Below are 15828 nucleotides of genomic sequence, written 5' to 3'. Positions count from 1 at the left end.
GTCCTCTTCACTCGTCGTATTTCAGTCTTCCGGAAGAGGTGCTAGTTCAGGCTTAAAATCCCTGGGGACACGTAGGCCGGGCAGGAATGGCCGAGCTAGCGCGAATCCTACTCGCATCAAAGCGGGAAGCAGATTGCCGTGTAAGCACGGTGTTGCCCTTCATCCTCAGTAGTCTGAGGGCGAGGGTGTTTGGTCAAGGTGTGGTGCTACAGCAGTTTCTGTATCCCAGGCAGCACCGCGGGGTGTCTGCGCTGTGGTGTGAGTTACTGTTCCAGTTGAACCGTGCCTTTCCTGTGTTCGAGTGTGTTATTAAACGTGCTTGGTGTTCGTAAGGCAGAACCCGACCGCTGAGCCTAACTTGAGGTTCAGGGGAACGATGTGTAGTAGTAGGCAGTGAGGGTGCAGACCGCAGTTTCTTCGTGACCAGCTGAGCTGGCTCTCGCTGCGCTCCTGAAGTTGGTTTGGGATCTGCACTGGAAGAACCTGACTGTAGCACGTTCGCTGCAGAGTGTTGCTGTGCCACTGCGCTCTTGGGGTGTTCCGTAAGTCGTGTTCGTCTGCTGCCCTCTAAGGATGCTAGTGGCCTTCTGTGAGGCCCAGGTGAGCAGAATGCGTCTTGGACACTGCGGTTTTTCAGGGAGACTTTCTGTTGAGAAAAGTGCAGCTTGTGCAGGCACACAACAGAAGTGCTCACGAGCCTCAGAGCTGCTCTTCAGCTCCGTTCCCTGCTGGGTTTGTACACTCAGCGCGTCACCCATCGAGTCGTAGGATGAGATACTTTGCTCTTTTTAGTACTGGAACTGACCCTGGTTTCTCAGAACACAGGCAGGTTCGTGGCGAAGGGGCTGTTGGCCGGTGTGAGCAGTCCTGGTGCCCCGTAACGCCAGAGGCAGCGTCGGGTGGTTGCTTACTTCGGCCTTTGTGTAGCGCAGCGTTTACCGTGACTGGGGTCCCTAACCCTGAGCCAGCCCTCTCATAATGCCAAGGTTGTTGTTATTTATTTTGGGCTGAACATTAACTGGGGAGGGTGAAACAGGGAAGAAAAGGGTTGTTTTGGTAGTAGGACGTTAGTGAAGGTGGGGGCGAGGCGCTGGGAGAGCTGTTCCGCTCCGGGGGAATGGATTTTGTAAACCAGCATTTTATTTCAACTCTCAGGGTGAAGGGGGGTGGAAGGGTTAAGGTGTTTTACCTATCAATAATCGTTATTAACTGAAAACAGCTGTAGTCCTGTCTCACTGGGGCTTTGTGGCTCTTCCCTTGCAGGTTAAAGTTTCGTTCGACCTGGACAACATTCAGATCAAGTACGTTGATGAGGATAATGACGAGGTAAAGTACACCACCCTCCCCCTCCGATCTACCAGAAAGGGGCTGGTGTGAACCTTTCTGTCTCTTGACAATTTGTAGCAGGTCCCTCAGGAGTGTCTTATGCATGTCAGAGGTGACATTTTTGCCCCTTTGGTAAGAAAACAGTTGTGAACCTTGTGGTGTCACTCTTAACGTAGCATAATTATCTTAAAATGTATTTTTAGAAGCTACTGCCTCTGTCTGCGCACCCGGTGGTGTGCTCAGAGGGGGGATGCCTCTGGTGAGGGACTCTCGCCTCTCGTTTTCTCCGAAGAAGGCAGTTGTGGCTCTCTGTTCGCAGCTGCGGTAGAGCCCTGCCTCTCCAACCCGCTCTCCTTGCCCTGGGAGACGGCGCTCCCCGCCGTTAGCGGGTGTTTACCTCGGTGAGCTGGGGCGCGCCGATCCTCTGCCAGTTCTGCGCAGATGCCATAATCCCTAGGCAGATTACCGGCTCGGAAAACAAGCTGGTTACTGCTGGCTGTCCTTGTTGAGTAACTTCCGGCTCGGCATAGCCTCACCCTCTCGGATTCTGTTTGTCCAGAGGTCTGGAGGAGGATGTAGGGCTCCAACAGAACGTCCCTCTGGGGAGTGCTCTGCTCGGCTGCTGGGTTTGGAGCGCGGCAGGACTATGGAGCTGGGGGTCCTGTGATTTTGTCCCCTAAGGGCAAATGTCAAGTTGCTTCTAGCAACATTCCAGGGAAGGGTTCTCCATTATTTTCCAGCCTGTGTCTGTGTAAATACATAGATGCATCTGGTAAGGATCTTTCTAGATAGTGACAGAGGAAGCATGGGTCAGGATTACGCAGTGCTGTAGTGGTTAAATAGCTGCTTGGATTAGTAACTTCTGTGTGGGGGTTGAACAACGAGCACCTGTAGAAGACGGGCTTGGCTTGTGTCTGAATCCAAAGAACAAGTGTTTCACGTTGGGCATGAGAAGCAACTGGGTCCAGCCTCTCTGTACTGGTGTGGTGAGCCCCCTGTACTGGCGCCAGCTTTCTGCCCGTACGTGCCAGAATCCCGTTTGTGCACATCCGGCAGAGGAGGTGGTGTGCTGCAGAAAACCCCCACAGTGGTTAATGATTAAACGTGGCAGCGGTAACAGACCCAGACCGAATGGGGTGTCAAACTCTGAACAGAAGTGTGTTTGTTCTGGAAGCGTGTTAATGTTCAGAGACTCACAAAGCTGGACGAGTGGCTGTTCCTCACTGTTGTTTCTCTTTGCAGGTCTCTGTGAACAGCAAAGGTGAGCTGCTACTTCACTGAAGTGAAATCCATAAATCGACTGTTGTTCGTGGGTTTTGGAACAGCAGTTGAGAACACTTGCATTTGGATTTTGTGTGTGGTTGGGCATCAAATTCTTCCCAAAGGCAAGAGTTTTGGTTCACAGGGACAAATTGGCTAAATTAAGGGAATGTTAAGTCTTTAGGCTGTGAGAGCATTTGCTTGTTGCTGAACGTACGACTTCTTCCTCGGGTAGCACTAATCTGAAAAAGGATGTACAGAGGGCACAGGAGACCCTCATTGGTGTGAGGGTCCCTAAATACCGTGCGCTAAACTTACGTTGGTTGTTCGAGACAAGGAAAACTCATGCTTCTTTCCTTTTTCTTTAGAGGAATATGAAGAAGCTCTGAAGGTAAATGCTCCCTTTGACTCTTTTTTCCAATATTTTCATCCTTCTCCAAATAAAGTCGGTGTCGCTGATAAAAACCAGCGTTACCTGGCCCACGGAAGTCAGAATAGCTCAGTTTTCTGGCTTTGGACACTAGCTTGAGGGTTTTGCCACAGTTTTCTTCCATTCAGGCTAGTCTTGATTTGTATAGATTAGTTGACCAAGCAGTTGTGACTCAGGGCCCTGAGAACCAAGTCCTTGGTGAAGTTACTAGTTTCTCAAACACTTAAACATTAGTCCCATGTTTGGAGATTCCGAGATCTAGTGGGATCCCCTTAAAAATCTTGCCATGTAGACTGATGCTGTACTCCGTGGCAACAAAGCTAATTGCTGTCAGTGTTTAGATACTTCATAAGCAGTTAATTTTACTTAGTCAAAATGAGATCTGCATTCCTTTGTGTTTGAGTTGTACAGTACAGATGCTTCCAGAACGTTCTGCTCTTGATCTGATTTCCAGTGTGAAGTTAATTTATGATTATTTTAAAATTGCTGTTTAAGTTCCTGGACAGAATCTCTACTGTTTACTGGCTCATACAAACACCTTTATTGTAGAATATCTGCATAATTAACCTTTTGCTTGTCATAAACTTTTTAATAAGCATATTGGCAACCTGTCAGAAAGGCAGAGCAGGCTGTCAGCTGCCTGCACCTTGGCACTTCCCTCGATTGTTTTTGGGTGCGTGTTAGTCTTTCCCCAACCTCTCCAGCATAGTGCAGTGCTCTGTTTTCACAGGATTTTGTTCGGTGGCTCTAAGTGGAGTCAAGATGGTGCACGTATGTGTGTATTTAGATTGCAGTTAAACAAGGAAATCAGCTTCAGATGAACGTATATGAAGAAAACTCGTTTCTGCAAGAAACTTCGTGTTCTTATTCTTTGCAACTGCAAGAAAAAACTGTGATGGCAAAGTTGGCACCTCTTAAAGATGAGAAGAAACCCCTTCCGCACTATTCCGCGCTAGCTCAGGGGTTAGAGGAAGACTTAAGGAATGGAAAGGAGCTCACAGGTCAGGTAGGATGCAGACCTGGGTTATATATTCATTCACACAAAGCCTTTGTAAGTGTAACTTGCTTTATGGCCTGATTGTCGTCCTTACCCCTACATGAAACCTCGGAGTTCAGCAGTTGGTCTTCATTTCCAGCTGTCCGCGCCCACTGAAGCTCCCAAAATTGTTTGAATGTCTGTAAGAGGCTATTTCGATGCTGCATTTAGAAAGCCAGATTCTCTCATTTGACCATCCTGAAGCATTTTGGGGAATGAAGCCGTTGGTCTCCTGGAGCCCTGACAGCCGCCTCGTAACTCCTGGCTGACTTGATTCCCTTGGCTTTGATGTGTAATTACACTCAACCACTAATAAGGCAGAAATCCTCCAGGAAATGTCAGTGGTTTTCTGCTCTTTGCCAGAGAACTTGAAGTCTTTGTTGTCCAGACACGGGGGGAGAGCTCGTTGGAAGTGGTTAACTTACTGTACTGAGGTTTTGCCTACTTAAGGTTTGTAGCTGATTTCTGTGGTGTGGTGTTTTGTTCTGTTTCTCTCCCCCCAGCCAAAGTTCAGTCACACTGGAACAGGGAGAACAAATGAAAATCCTCCAGAATGGTTTACTAGCTACTTGGAAACGGTAAGTGTGTTTGCTTCTGTGTTTTGGTGTTCTTAGAGGAATACATAAGCAGCTGTGGGTGGAAAAGATGCCTGGCTACACCTCTGATCACACCTGTGCTCAGTGCTTGTGACCAGGAGCTGAAAGGGCGTTTAAGCATCTAATCACTGAGCTGTTGTGGTGAGGAAAGGGCCCCGGATGTCTGCCTGCAGTGCCACTGTTCCCTGAACCTTCAAAACCAGTTGGATGCATCCTGGTGTCAGAAGTGGCTTGTTTGGTGTGTGCAGTTTTAAGTAGCTCCCGTGCTAGAATTCCTCTTGCAGTCTGGGTAGCTGTAGGAGTTTCAGGGCCCTGGTGAGGAGAGCGAGCGTGAAATAGGGTGTTGTTGTTGGAGAGTCTTGCTTGGCCAGTTTCAGTGGGGTAATTCCAGGGTTTCCTGAGATCCGAGGCGCAGCAGTCGATGACCTCGCTTTTCTTGATTGTTGGGTTTAGGAAAAGGCTTTCAGGAGGCCAGTGAGTATCAGCTGTAGATTAATCAGCTGCGGGCTTAGCTTGTTTTGACCAAGTGATCCCTGAGAAGCAGTTAGGTGTACGAGTGCTGAGAATTAACTAGCTGCTGAGCTCTTGAAACGGGAAGGTTTAGCGGGGCAGTGGGGTGTGTGTTTCTCTTAAAGCTTTTTTTTCCCTAGCATCTCCCTTCCTCTGCCACCTCCCTGCAGACAAAAGACGGGGGATCTTAATGGTTGTATTTAAAACATCCCTGGGGGACAAACGGTAGAGACTCGGGAAGGGACTGGGAGTTGTGTTAATTGTCTCAAGAATCAGTTTCCTTCCCTTCATGCAGGTTACGGAAGAACCTCAATAATGTAAACATGGATATATGATTGTTAATGTGTCTTGTTAAAACCATGGGCTGGTGTTTTCTAAAATACAAATCCTCTTTGAGGAATGTGATACATGTTTAATTTTATCTGGAATGTGCCGGGGGGGTAGGAAGGGGATTCTGAGCTGCTTTATGGACTGGGAGACTGGGCACAGTGTACTCTCACCTCGGAAGCTGCATAGGTGGGTCTCCTCCTTGACTACTTTAATTTGTTTCCAGTTCAGGGAGCAAGTAGTTAAGGAAACTGTTGAGAAACTGGAACAGAAGCTGTATGAGAAGCTTGTTCATCACCCTCAGCCTCCAGACTTTCCCGAGAGCTCCGCTACGGCCACATCCCCAGCTTCTGAGAGCCAGCCAGGGAATGACAACCCCTGTGACTGGCTGATCTCCTGCTGCAACTGCCAGGCCCGAATTGTTGGGGTTCGCTACCAATGCAGGTAGAACGTGAGGGGGGTGGGAGTGGGGGAAACTGAACACATACGGCACGTGAACAAGCCTGAGAAACTGTCCTGGTGTGGCAGCCTCGTCCTGCGTGGAGTGCTGTCCATCCCAGAGCTCGTGTGTCTCGCGCAGCTGCTGTGCTGCTGTGGTCCCTGGGCCTTCTCTGCAGAAGAGCAAGGTTAATGCTGGTTTAAGAAAACATGACTGTCAAAGCAAAGTGAGGGAACTTCATAACCCTTGCTATGTTCTCAAACACTCCTTACCTTTCTGCATGTAAGGGACAGATTGAAACGTTTTCTGTTAACTAAATGAACAAGCAAAACTTGGAGCCACTGGTGCATGACAGTCCTCCAGTTCTGACAGTCGGTGAGACTGAGGCAGGTCGCGCCGTTTTAACGATCTCACTGTCGTGAGTTTAAGGATACAAAGGAGGCTGTGAGTGTGTGACTGGGGTGTCACGAGTAGGGGTTCAGCTGGAATGAGGCAGCTCCTGTAAAGGTCAGTCTTCGAGGACTCGGTGGCAGCAGCAAATGCAGCGCCAACAGGGGTTGTTCTTTGGGTGTTTATTTTTCTGGCTGGCAGGAGCTGACTGTTTTTTACCAGCCCTGTGACTGCAGGGGCAGTCTGCTTTGCATCCCCAATACTTCAGTTGACCCACCCTCTCTATGTTCCAAAGTACAATGCAGTTTCTGGCGCTGGATTTCAGCGGAATGTTTTATCCTTTACCAACAGTTGTTAGTCACGTGCTAAAGGAAGCACCACATTTTTTTTCAAAATGCAGATTGCAGAGGGGAGGGAAAACTGTGGTGCAGTTTTGCCAGCAAGAGAGATGCTGATGTAGATATTCCAGATGGCTCCAGATATTCATATATAAGGGAGAGAACCAGCTTCTCTTTCACTCCGGCGCTGCTTACAATGGTTTTACGCCACGCAGAAGTGCAGGGGTTAATTGTTCTTCTGTGTGTCTCTAGTGCGTTACATCTTTGCCTGCCTCTTGGTAACCTGCCTTTTCTGCTTCGCAGTCTTTGTCCAGCCTACAGCATCTGCGAACAGTGCGAAGCAGGGACGTACGCGCACGATCCCAATCACGTCTTGCTGAAGTTGCGGAGGCCTGTGCTGTGCGTGGCGGAGAGTTACAGCCTTGCGGAGTGCTCGCCTCGCCTGCCTGCTGCTCTGGAGCAAGTCAGGTGAATGGGCACCTCTCTGTACCTCCACGGTTATCCCGATGGCAGAGTGCAGACGCCTGCATGGGGGTTATGTTCAGCTGTGGGGTTTTGGATTTGACGATAAGGAAGGGACGTGGTACTCGGTGTTACTGCAGGTGGCTGAAAGCAGCCGTGTGCCTCAAACGGCCTAAGTCACGAATCTTACAGCACTTCTGATAACAAAGTAGATGATGTGGTTTAGGCCCACCTGGCAGTAAAGCACCACACAGCTGCTTGCTCGCTCCTTCCCACAGTGGGATGGGGAGGAGAAAATACAGGGAAAAGCTTGCAGATTGAGACAAGGACAGGGAGGGATCACGTGCCGGTTATGGTCATGGGCAAAATGGACTGGGCGTGAGGAAAAAAGATCATTTTAATTAGTTACCAAGCAAAACAGTATCATAATACCTTCACGAGCAACCGTGAAGATGGTCTTTTAACATCCTCTGGTGTCCGGTCCAGGAACAGGAGACGGTTCTTTTGGACTAAGGCTGTGTTGGCTAAAGCGGAATTCGAACGCACTGAATGTATTGTAACAGGGTGGCTTGTTCTGTCTGCAGGCTCCAGAAACAGATGGACAAAAGATTTCTGAAGGCAGAAAAGCAAAGATTACGAGCGGAGAAGAAACAGCGAAAGGCAGAGGTCCGAGAGCTGAAGAAGCAGTTAAAATTGCACAGGAAAATTCATCTGTGGAACTCTGTCCATGTGTTGGAAACTGGTGGCTCACCTGCTCTGAAACCCGAGAGTCTCCAAGCTAATACCTTCCCGTAAGAGATGTTGGTAGCTGAGCAGCTCTTAGCTGTGCTCTCTGTCCTTTCGCGCTGAGACCGAGATAAAGTGGCAGGAGGAAGGTTAGGAAATGGCTCGTTTCAAGTATCCTTCCTCCTGGGACCCCGTGAGAATTTTGTGTAAATGGAATTTGAAGGTGGAGTTGTTTTATTGTTTTCACCTGGGAGGGGAGTAGGAGAACAGAAGCAACTGATGGTTATTACCAGGAACTTACAGCCTTACATGGGTTTAGGAGGAAGGGGAGTGCCTGGGGTTGCGTAACTCCCGCTGCCTGTGCGTGTGTGCCTATGTAACGCTGCTGTCGGCGGGAAAAAGTCGGTGTCTTCCTGCTCCGTTACGTGTCCCTGCGCGAAGCCCATTCTGCAGGTCGTGTTCGGTGCTCTTCCCCTTCTCCCTGATCGTAGGCTGAGGCTCACAAGCAGCAGCCTTTGCAGGCAGGCACTTTGCATCTTCTGTTCCCTGTGGGTTTGTGAATGTACAGGTGTAAAACTTGTACAGTTCTAGTTTCTTTAATCCATCCCTTCCATTTAGGGCATCTAAAAACCAGATTAACATTAATCAGTTACTTAAGTTTGTGGGGAGCTTAACGTAGCTGTCTTAGCTCCCTTTTTGCTGAGCAGGCATGTTACAGGAACAAAGCTAATGCTAATTTAGGTCCAAAATCTTGGTTTAGGTCTTTTAAAGTTGGCATGCATAAGCTGCTTCACCAGTCCCCTCCCAATGAGCCCAAATTAACAGCAAAGCTGTGGATTAAATCAATTTTTGAACGCCTTTCAGGGAAAAAACCTGTGGTATCTTGCTGAAAAATGTTGCTTGTAAGGCCAGATGAGACACTGGTGCTTGGACTGTAGCACAACCCTGACTGAACATCATCAGGATAATGGCATCATTCTCAACAGAACAGTGTAGCCCGAAGTGCGGTCAGACTGAGTCACACCTGGGGAAACGGTGAGCTGCTCCGTTCACCCGCAGGTCTGCAGTTCTGACAACATTCTCCCGAGTCAGCAAATCCTGCATTGGTGTTTCTTTTTGCCGTACGCCAAGGAACGCAAACCGCTCTCTGGTGTTTAGCCCTGAGGTGAAAACAGCTGAAACATCAGCATTCCCAAACATTTCTAGAGACAGGAAGGAAACAAATCAAATGGCCTCCCCCATTTCTAGGCAGAGAAATGGCAACTGAACAGCTTCCTCGGCTTTGGTGGATTTTTATGTTTTTTGTTTGTTTCTTTCCTCCCCCTCAACCTCAGGAGTCCCAGCCAACCCTTCCAAGCAGTTGTCCCAACGCTAAGCGCGGTATTTGTGGATGAGAATTTGCCGGATGGGACTCATTTGCAACCAGGAACAAAGTTCATCAAACACTGGCGAATGAAAAATACTGGCAGTGTGGAGTGGAGCGCGGACACTAAGGTATCTCGCCGTTGCCATTGCTTTTACACACTAAAATAACTCTGGAAGGTCAGTCTGTGTGCAGTAGGGGTGTGAGTTCTCTGACAGAGCCCAGTTGGGATCTTCAGTCACAGGCTGGGGATCGGGGGCAGTGAGCTGTGTCCGGGTGCTGCAGACTGCGAGGAGAGCAGTCAGGATAAATGCCACCCAGACGTCTTCCAGCGCTGTTGTGTGGGGGCTCCCCTTGTTTATGAGGGTTGTGTTGCATTTCTGACTTCCAAAAGCCCCTCTGCAGCGAGCGACTGAGTTTGTGTTGGAGGATCTCTGTGGTGACTGATGTGGCGGTGTTGGCTCTTCTCCGTGCCTCCTGTCTCCAGGGCCTTTCAGCAGAGGCTCTTCAAGTGCTTCTTCTGCCCACGATTTGCGGAGGAGCTTGCAAAGTTAATTTTTGCTTTTCCTGTTGTGTATTTCAGTTGAAACTGATGTGGGGAAATCTGACGTTGGCATCGTCTGGAAAAAGAGACGTGTTAGTGCCATCCCTTCCATCGGGACAAGTGGGCACGGTTTCAGTTGAGTTTGTAGCTCCTAATATAGAAGGAACTTACACCTCTCACTGGAGGCTGTCACACAGAGGGGAACAGTTTGGGCCCAGGATCTGGTGCAGTATTATTGTGGATCCCTCCCCAGCTACTGACTGTGTAGAAAGCAACGGGAAGGATTCTGACACCGGTCGGAAGGATAAAGCTTCCAGCTCCAAACAGGCAAGTAACTCAGTGTTTGGGGCAGTTCTGAATTGCGTAGCAGGAGGAGCGATGATTATTCGCCGGGGCAATGGCATGGTGTCCCCAGCTATACTGACTGCCAGGGTGTTCTTGTAGGGGTTTGCTTCTAATTTTTAATGGGGAGGAAACACAACTTTTACTATACTTTGAAGCTCTGAAATGCTCATTGTTTTTGATAGGCATGGGGTTAGGTGTCAGTCTGTTGCAGTTCTTTGAACTGAAAGACTGAAGGATTTCCCTTTAGGAAGGATTGTCCTTTTGGCTCTAAAATTAGTTTAATTAAATCTCTTTTCAAGTTACTTGTGTTCTTATACACAATATTCAGACTCTACATTTCATGTAATTGATTTATTTGCTACCTGCCTGAGGGGCTTCCGGGACATTATTCTTTTGGTTTTGCAGGATGCTTCCTTAAAGGCAGAAGCAGATGCACAACTGGTGGGTGAAGTTATGGAGCAGGCTGAAACACCTCTGCCAACTATTCCTTTAAAGATCAAGAATGTGCCCAGTGAGAGAGAATTTTACATCCCGTCTGTTGATCTCCTCACTGCACAGGTAGAGTGCTAAAATTCAGGGAGCACTAACAGAAACCACCTTGGGTTTGACATCTAGGTCCATAGACATCTGTGAGCATAAAAAGCTGCTGGGCTCTGCAACAGCCACTGTATTTTCCAGAGTATGTGACATTTTATGTAGCAGAGCTGTGCTTAGATCAGTGCCGGGACCGGCCCTGTATGGAAGGTGTGTGCAGGACAGATTGAGAGTCACAGGGCCAGGCCTCTCTCTGGCACCTAACAAGGGAGCGCTCAGCTTTGCCGTGGATGGATGTTATGGGGAAACTGCCCCCCGAGATCCTGCCGAGTAACTAACGCGGGGGCAGACTGACTTGGAGGTGAATGGGATCTGATGCTGGGAAGCCCAGTGTAAGATTGCGTTTCAGGGCTTGCTGCTGAAAACTGAGTGGTGGTTCTTTCTGTAGGATTTGCTGTCCTTTGAGCTGTTGGACATTAATATTGTGCAGGAATTGGAGCAAGTGCCACACAATACTCCTGTTGGTAAGGCGGATCTCATATTCCGTGTGCTGTCTGTAGCATTCCGAGTCAGCTTTTACCCAGTGAAAAGCTGAACGTGTTTGTGCACAAGGCTTAGCTGCTCTGCAGGCTGGGGTGTCTTCCCAGCTCCCCTGTCTTCTCACTTTAACCCTTGCTGTGGTCTCAGAGGAGATGCTGGGCAGTGCTTTGTGTTTTTCAGTCTCAGCTTCTCATCCCTAAGGCCGTAAGATTCCAGGCATTGGCTTGGATTCTCTTTGCTCAGCCAGTGCCATGCGAACCTGGTGGTTCATTTCACCACCTCCTGGAGGCAGGAATGTTCCTACCCCTTTAGCGCCAGTGATCTTTGCTACCTCTGTTTTCAGACATGACTCCGTGCATGTCCCCTTTGCCGCATGATAGCCCCTTGCTGGAGAAGCCTGGCTTAGGTCAGATAGAGGAGGAGAGCGAGGGCAGTGGATTTAAACCAGTCTCAGGTAAGCAGTGCGTGGGGAGCTTGGCGGAGGGGGGGAGGATGTCGTCGCCTCTGTGCAGTCAGCAGTCTTGAGGCTTAACAAGAATTCTAACTCCTGACTTTCCCTTCTGTGGAAAAGCCGACAGTTCAGCTCGTAAACCTGCAGTCTGACGCTGCTCTCTGAGGGTAGCTGTTGGAGCGTAATACACACAGAATTTGGAAATAAAAATGCTTCTCTTGGTGTGTCTGACTACTAGAACTGTTGGGGGAACAGTTTGCCCTGCATGGACTCAGTTATACTCAGAACGCTCCAGGCCTGACCCCCTTGCTTTTCTCCATCACTCTGGTGTTCAACTTGAACCGAATTCCAAAATACTTCTGGTTTTAAAGAGAATTAACACACACAGTCAACACTGGTCTTGGCTGGCCTAAAAATCCCGTCTCACGTTTCCTTGTGGTGGTGTTTCCAAGGAACAAAGGAGGGCTGCTTTCCAGCAGACACCGGCATAGTGAAGGTGAAGGCTGAACATCCGTTGAACCAGGAGGAAGGGGAGGAAGATATGAGTGGGACTCAGTTTGTCTGTGAAACTGTAATTCGCTCTCTGACGCTGGACGCTGCTCCTGACCATAAGCCCCCACAAAAGAAGAAAATCCTCCAGAGTAAGTGCTGTCGGTGGCTTTGCTTTTGGCAGTCAGATGAAGCGCAAACCACCCTGCGCCGCGGGCGTGGTGCGGCTTTAATTGTTTTCCTGCTTGTTTTATTAGACTCTTCACAAACGTTGCGAGAGGCCTTCAGCTGCAGTGTGATAACTGAGGAATCTCCTGCGGTAGAACCTGATTCCGCTCCCAGAGAGGAAGCAAAGGTTCTCCAGTCCAAGGCAAGGACAGGAAATGACCGTGGTAAGTAAAATGGGTTGGAGTTTACGACACAGCTGTTAAAGGGCTACGGAAAACTCATGTGTAAGAAGATTGATACTGCTGTGGGAAAGGGGTCTTGACTAGCTCAAGGGAGTGGCTATTACCTCCGGAGCTGGTGTCGGTGCTCCAGCCAAGCCGCCGGTTTAACTGCTGTTTTACCCTGGAGACGTAAAGGGTCCAATGGGGTGTTCAGAGGAATGCTTGCACGTGAAGCGCGGCTGGTGTTTGTACCAGTGCCTTTAGGTCAGCGTCGGGGACGTTCTGATGCGTGGAACTCGGGCTGAAAGCTACTGTTCGAGTTCTGGGTGTAGCCCTTACTCCTGTTTGCACTACAAGTTACCAGCAGCCTGTCTAAGCCCTGATACCGTTCACTCTACACCCCCAACCTCCCCCCAGCAGACAAAGAAAACGGTACCGTTTCCCTTGGCAGAGCAGGTTCGCAGTTGTTCCTGCACACTTGTCTTCCGAGCCCGGGACAACGCTGCCTCTGCCGTTATCCCCACAAAATGGACGACAGTTAATACTTTGCTTTTTCACCCCCCTCTTAGGGGATCTTCCGTTGTCTGATGAGGGAGCAAGCCCCTGCAGTGACACCGGCGATTCTGATGAAGAGAAAGATGAGGATAAAGATGACATTCAAAGTCAAGGCTCCTCTGCTTCCTCAGAGGATTACATCATCATTCTCCCAGAGTGCTTTGACACCAGTCGCCCCTTAGGGGAGTCAATGTATAGTTCAGCTCTTTCTCAGCCCAGTCTGGAAAAGATGGGAGAATTGGAAAGGGGAGCAGAGAATCCAGAAGGGGAAAGCCAGCCAGAGACCCACAGCACCAGGGAAGACACGACAGCTTCGCAAACCCTGGCTGTAGTGCTAGGCGCCCCAGAGGCTGTGGACGCCTTACCCCAGGCCCAGAGGTATGCTGCTTGGACGAGAGCAAAGTGGTTATTGGCGCTGCTGCAGAGCCTGCAGGGTGTTGTGCTTCAGTTCAGCGGCCAAACAGAACTCTTGGTAACAAAAGCTGGGTCGCACACTGGAGTGAATGTCCTAAATCCTGCAGCTTTTTGTCAAGCCTGTGCTCACTGATAGGAGAGTGCGAGAGAGGGGAAGAAGGGAGCATGTCCAGCTTCTTTTGTCTGTTAGTCTTGACTCACCTACGTGTCTACATGTAGGCTGAAAGTAGTGAAAGTAACTCTTTTTTTCCTTCTGTTTTCAGCAGTGTTGCATCTCTTCAGAATCATATCTTCCAAGACCCAAATGCAGCAGCTTCAGAGAACAGCTCTTCCGCTCCTCATAATCAAATAAGAGAAGGTATTGACAGTACTTCAGGAAGGGTGTACCCACTGTTGTTATTCCTTATGCCGAGTATCGGATTTGATGTCTTGTTCTTGAGGAGAGCACAAAGCTACCGACTAATGATATGCTGGGTGCTGGAGTTTTACTATATAGAAGATTTGAATAAAGAAATAACTGGGTTTGTGGATCAGCTAAGAGCAGGTATTCGTTAGAAATAGTAGGAGGGTACTCAGAAGTACTTGTGGACATGTAGAATATTACCTGGCTCCGGGGTTCAGGAGCTGTGTGTTGCAGCTGTTCCAGTCGCCGGGAGCTCAGGCAGCAGCTTGTGTCCTGTTAAACACCAGCTGACTGATCAGCCAAATGACTTGTGAAATTCTGTGGTTGTTTTGGCTGCAGGGAGAGTCCTGTATAGCCAGTTTGTCTGGGTAACTGACCTTGCAAGTATTCATTTTGGACTGAATCCCACTCCTTTCCACTTATGTACATCTCGCATCTCTTCAGCTTCTCATTTGCTGCGTCTGTTGATGCGCTTTTCTTCTTCCTGTTCCAGAACCCAGTGGTGAAGATAGCCAAGGACCAGGATCTTCTGGATATCTGACTAGTAAACAGAAGTGGTCGGAACACCCCAGGTAATGAAGCTGTGACTTCACAAATACTGTTTTAACCCAAGAACTGCTAAGTTGGGCACCTAGGAAAAAGCACTGGCTCACAGATTTGATGTAGTCAGTATCTTGAAATAGAAAGCCAGTAGAAAGGCTCCGCCCCTTAAAGGAAACTTGTGCTGAATGTATGAGTGTCCTGGATAGCTCAGTTCCCCAACAGGAATGATTCCTTTGGATCCTAGGCTGTTCTGTCCAACAGGAACTGAATCTCAGTTGGCACATCAGCAGGGAGAGACTGTCACGTGAAGCAAACGCTTGGCTTTGACCCTGAAGTAACCCCTGACTTCTCCGCAGGTACCCTCCAGGGAGCAGCATTGCAGGAGAACTAGTGAAAGGAGCTTTGTCAGTTGCTGCTTCTGCCTACAAAGCGTTGTTTGCTGGCCCCCCCGTTACAGAGCAGGTAAATGTCTTTCCTGGGTGCTGTGTGAGTTCCGTGGAATGCCAGCTGTAGTGCTGCAGGGCTGCGGTTTATAAACGTACCGATGTGGTGTGCAGGCCTTCCTGCAGCAGGAAGGTGCATCGCATCCCTTTGAACTATGCTGCTGCACCAGCAGAGAGGGAAATCTGTACCGGGGGTGGGAGCGTGGCTCTTCCAGCATCACGTGAGAGTAGTAATTCACCTTCGTGAGCGAGCGGTGAACGTAAACAGCGTAGTTGTGGAGAAGAGAGGGTCCCCATGCCTTGGCTGTGCTGCAGTGTAACGCAGGGCCGCTGCCTCCAACGGCAAAGCCGCGCCGTCCTTGCATAGCTTCTCTTACGGCTCTTGTTGTCCACAGCCTGCAGCCACCGCAGCGCACACCGCCGCTCTTCTGTCCAGCCTGGGCGAGATGGGGTTCTGCGACAGGCAGCTGAACCTGCGCCTGCTGAAGAAACACGACAACAACGTGGTTCAGGTGGTAACGGAGCTGCTGCAGATGGGTAACGGCGACTGGTACAGCAGCAGGTGCTGAACCCTCCGGGTGGAGGGGGCTGTGTTCATTCAACACTGCGGCTGAAGCAGCCCGCTCCCCAGATGCTTTCTGGGGAGGTGTGACTCAAACTTTGGCTTTTCTCTGAGCTTTTGGCTTTTTTTTTCTCTTGGAAATGTCAAACAGTGCTTGTCACAGCATCTTAGGAACTGGAGACCAGAGTTTCAGCTGTTGGACGTCATGGTTAAATGAGTAGTTTTTTCCTGCTGAATCCTTTTGTCAGGGAGTCCTGTAGGATTACGTTAAACTTCCACCCCACTGAAAACTTCCCCTTTCGTTGTGTGTAAGACTCTTTCCTTTTCAAGGCAGCTGGAAACTTGTTCCGTTGGCCTTTAACAAGCTTTGGAATAGGAACCAGTGCAAAGGCTGCAGTGAAACGTAGTCTTGC

The 15828-nt window shown here is 49.4% G+C and overlaps 1 protein-coding gene across 1 annotated transcript; it reads left to right on the top strand.

Annotated features, from left to right (window-relative positions):
* Positions 1 to 573: 573 nt before the first annotated feature.
* On the top strand, positions 574 to 15422 carry NBR1 (neighbor of BRCA1 gene 1). The gene is made up of 21 exons (XM_010161728.1): positions 574 to 600; positions 1264 to 1326; positions 2569 to 2587; positions 2955 to 2977; positions 3804 to 4022; positions 4556 to 4630; positions 5712 to 5929; positions 6956 to 7120; positions 7699 to 7905; positions 9175 to 9334; positions 9787 to 10074; positions 10498 to 10650; positions 11075 to 11150; positions 11510 to 11620; positions 12070 to 12258; positions 12364 to 12498; positions 13065 to 13428; positions 13728 to 13822; positions 14361 to 14439; positions 14767 to 14872; positions 15249 to 15422. Exons 1-21 carry the CDS (start codon positions 574 to 576, stop codon positions 15420 to 15422), a joined length of 2946 nt encoding a protein of 981 aa, XP_010160030.1.
* The last annotated feature ends 406 nt before the right edge of the window (positions 15423 to 15828 follow it).

The sequence above is a fragment of the Eurypyga helias genome, unplaced genomic scaffold, assembly GCF_000690775.1.
Source record: "Eurypyga helias isolate BGI_N326 unplaced genomic scaffold, ASM69077v1 scaffold36771, whole genome shotgun sequence".
NCBI lineage: Eukaryota > Metazoa > Chordata > Aves > Eurypygiformes > Eurypygidae > Eurypyga > Eurypyga helias.
Note: the sequence above shows the minus strand (reverse complement) of the source record. Positions and strands in the feature narration are given on the sequence as shown.

Bases quoted from the DNA above. Each gene is read 5' to 3' on its own strand.
- NBR1 (XM_010161728.1), top strand. From the start codon at position 574: ATGCTAGTGGCCTTCTGTGAGGCCCAG. The intron at 7,906-9,174 runs GTAAGAGATGTT...CCTCAACCTCAG, and splicing joins CTCCAAGCTAATACCTTCCC to GAGTCCCAGCCAACCCTTCC. The intron at 14,440-14,766 runs GTAATGAAGCTG...ACTTCTCCGCAG, and splicing joins AAGTGGTCGGAACACCCCAG to GTACCCTCCAGGGAGCAGCA.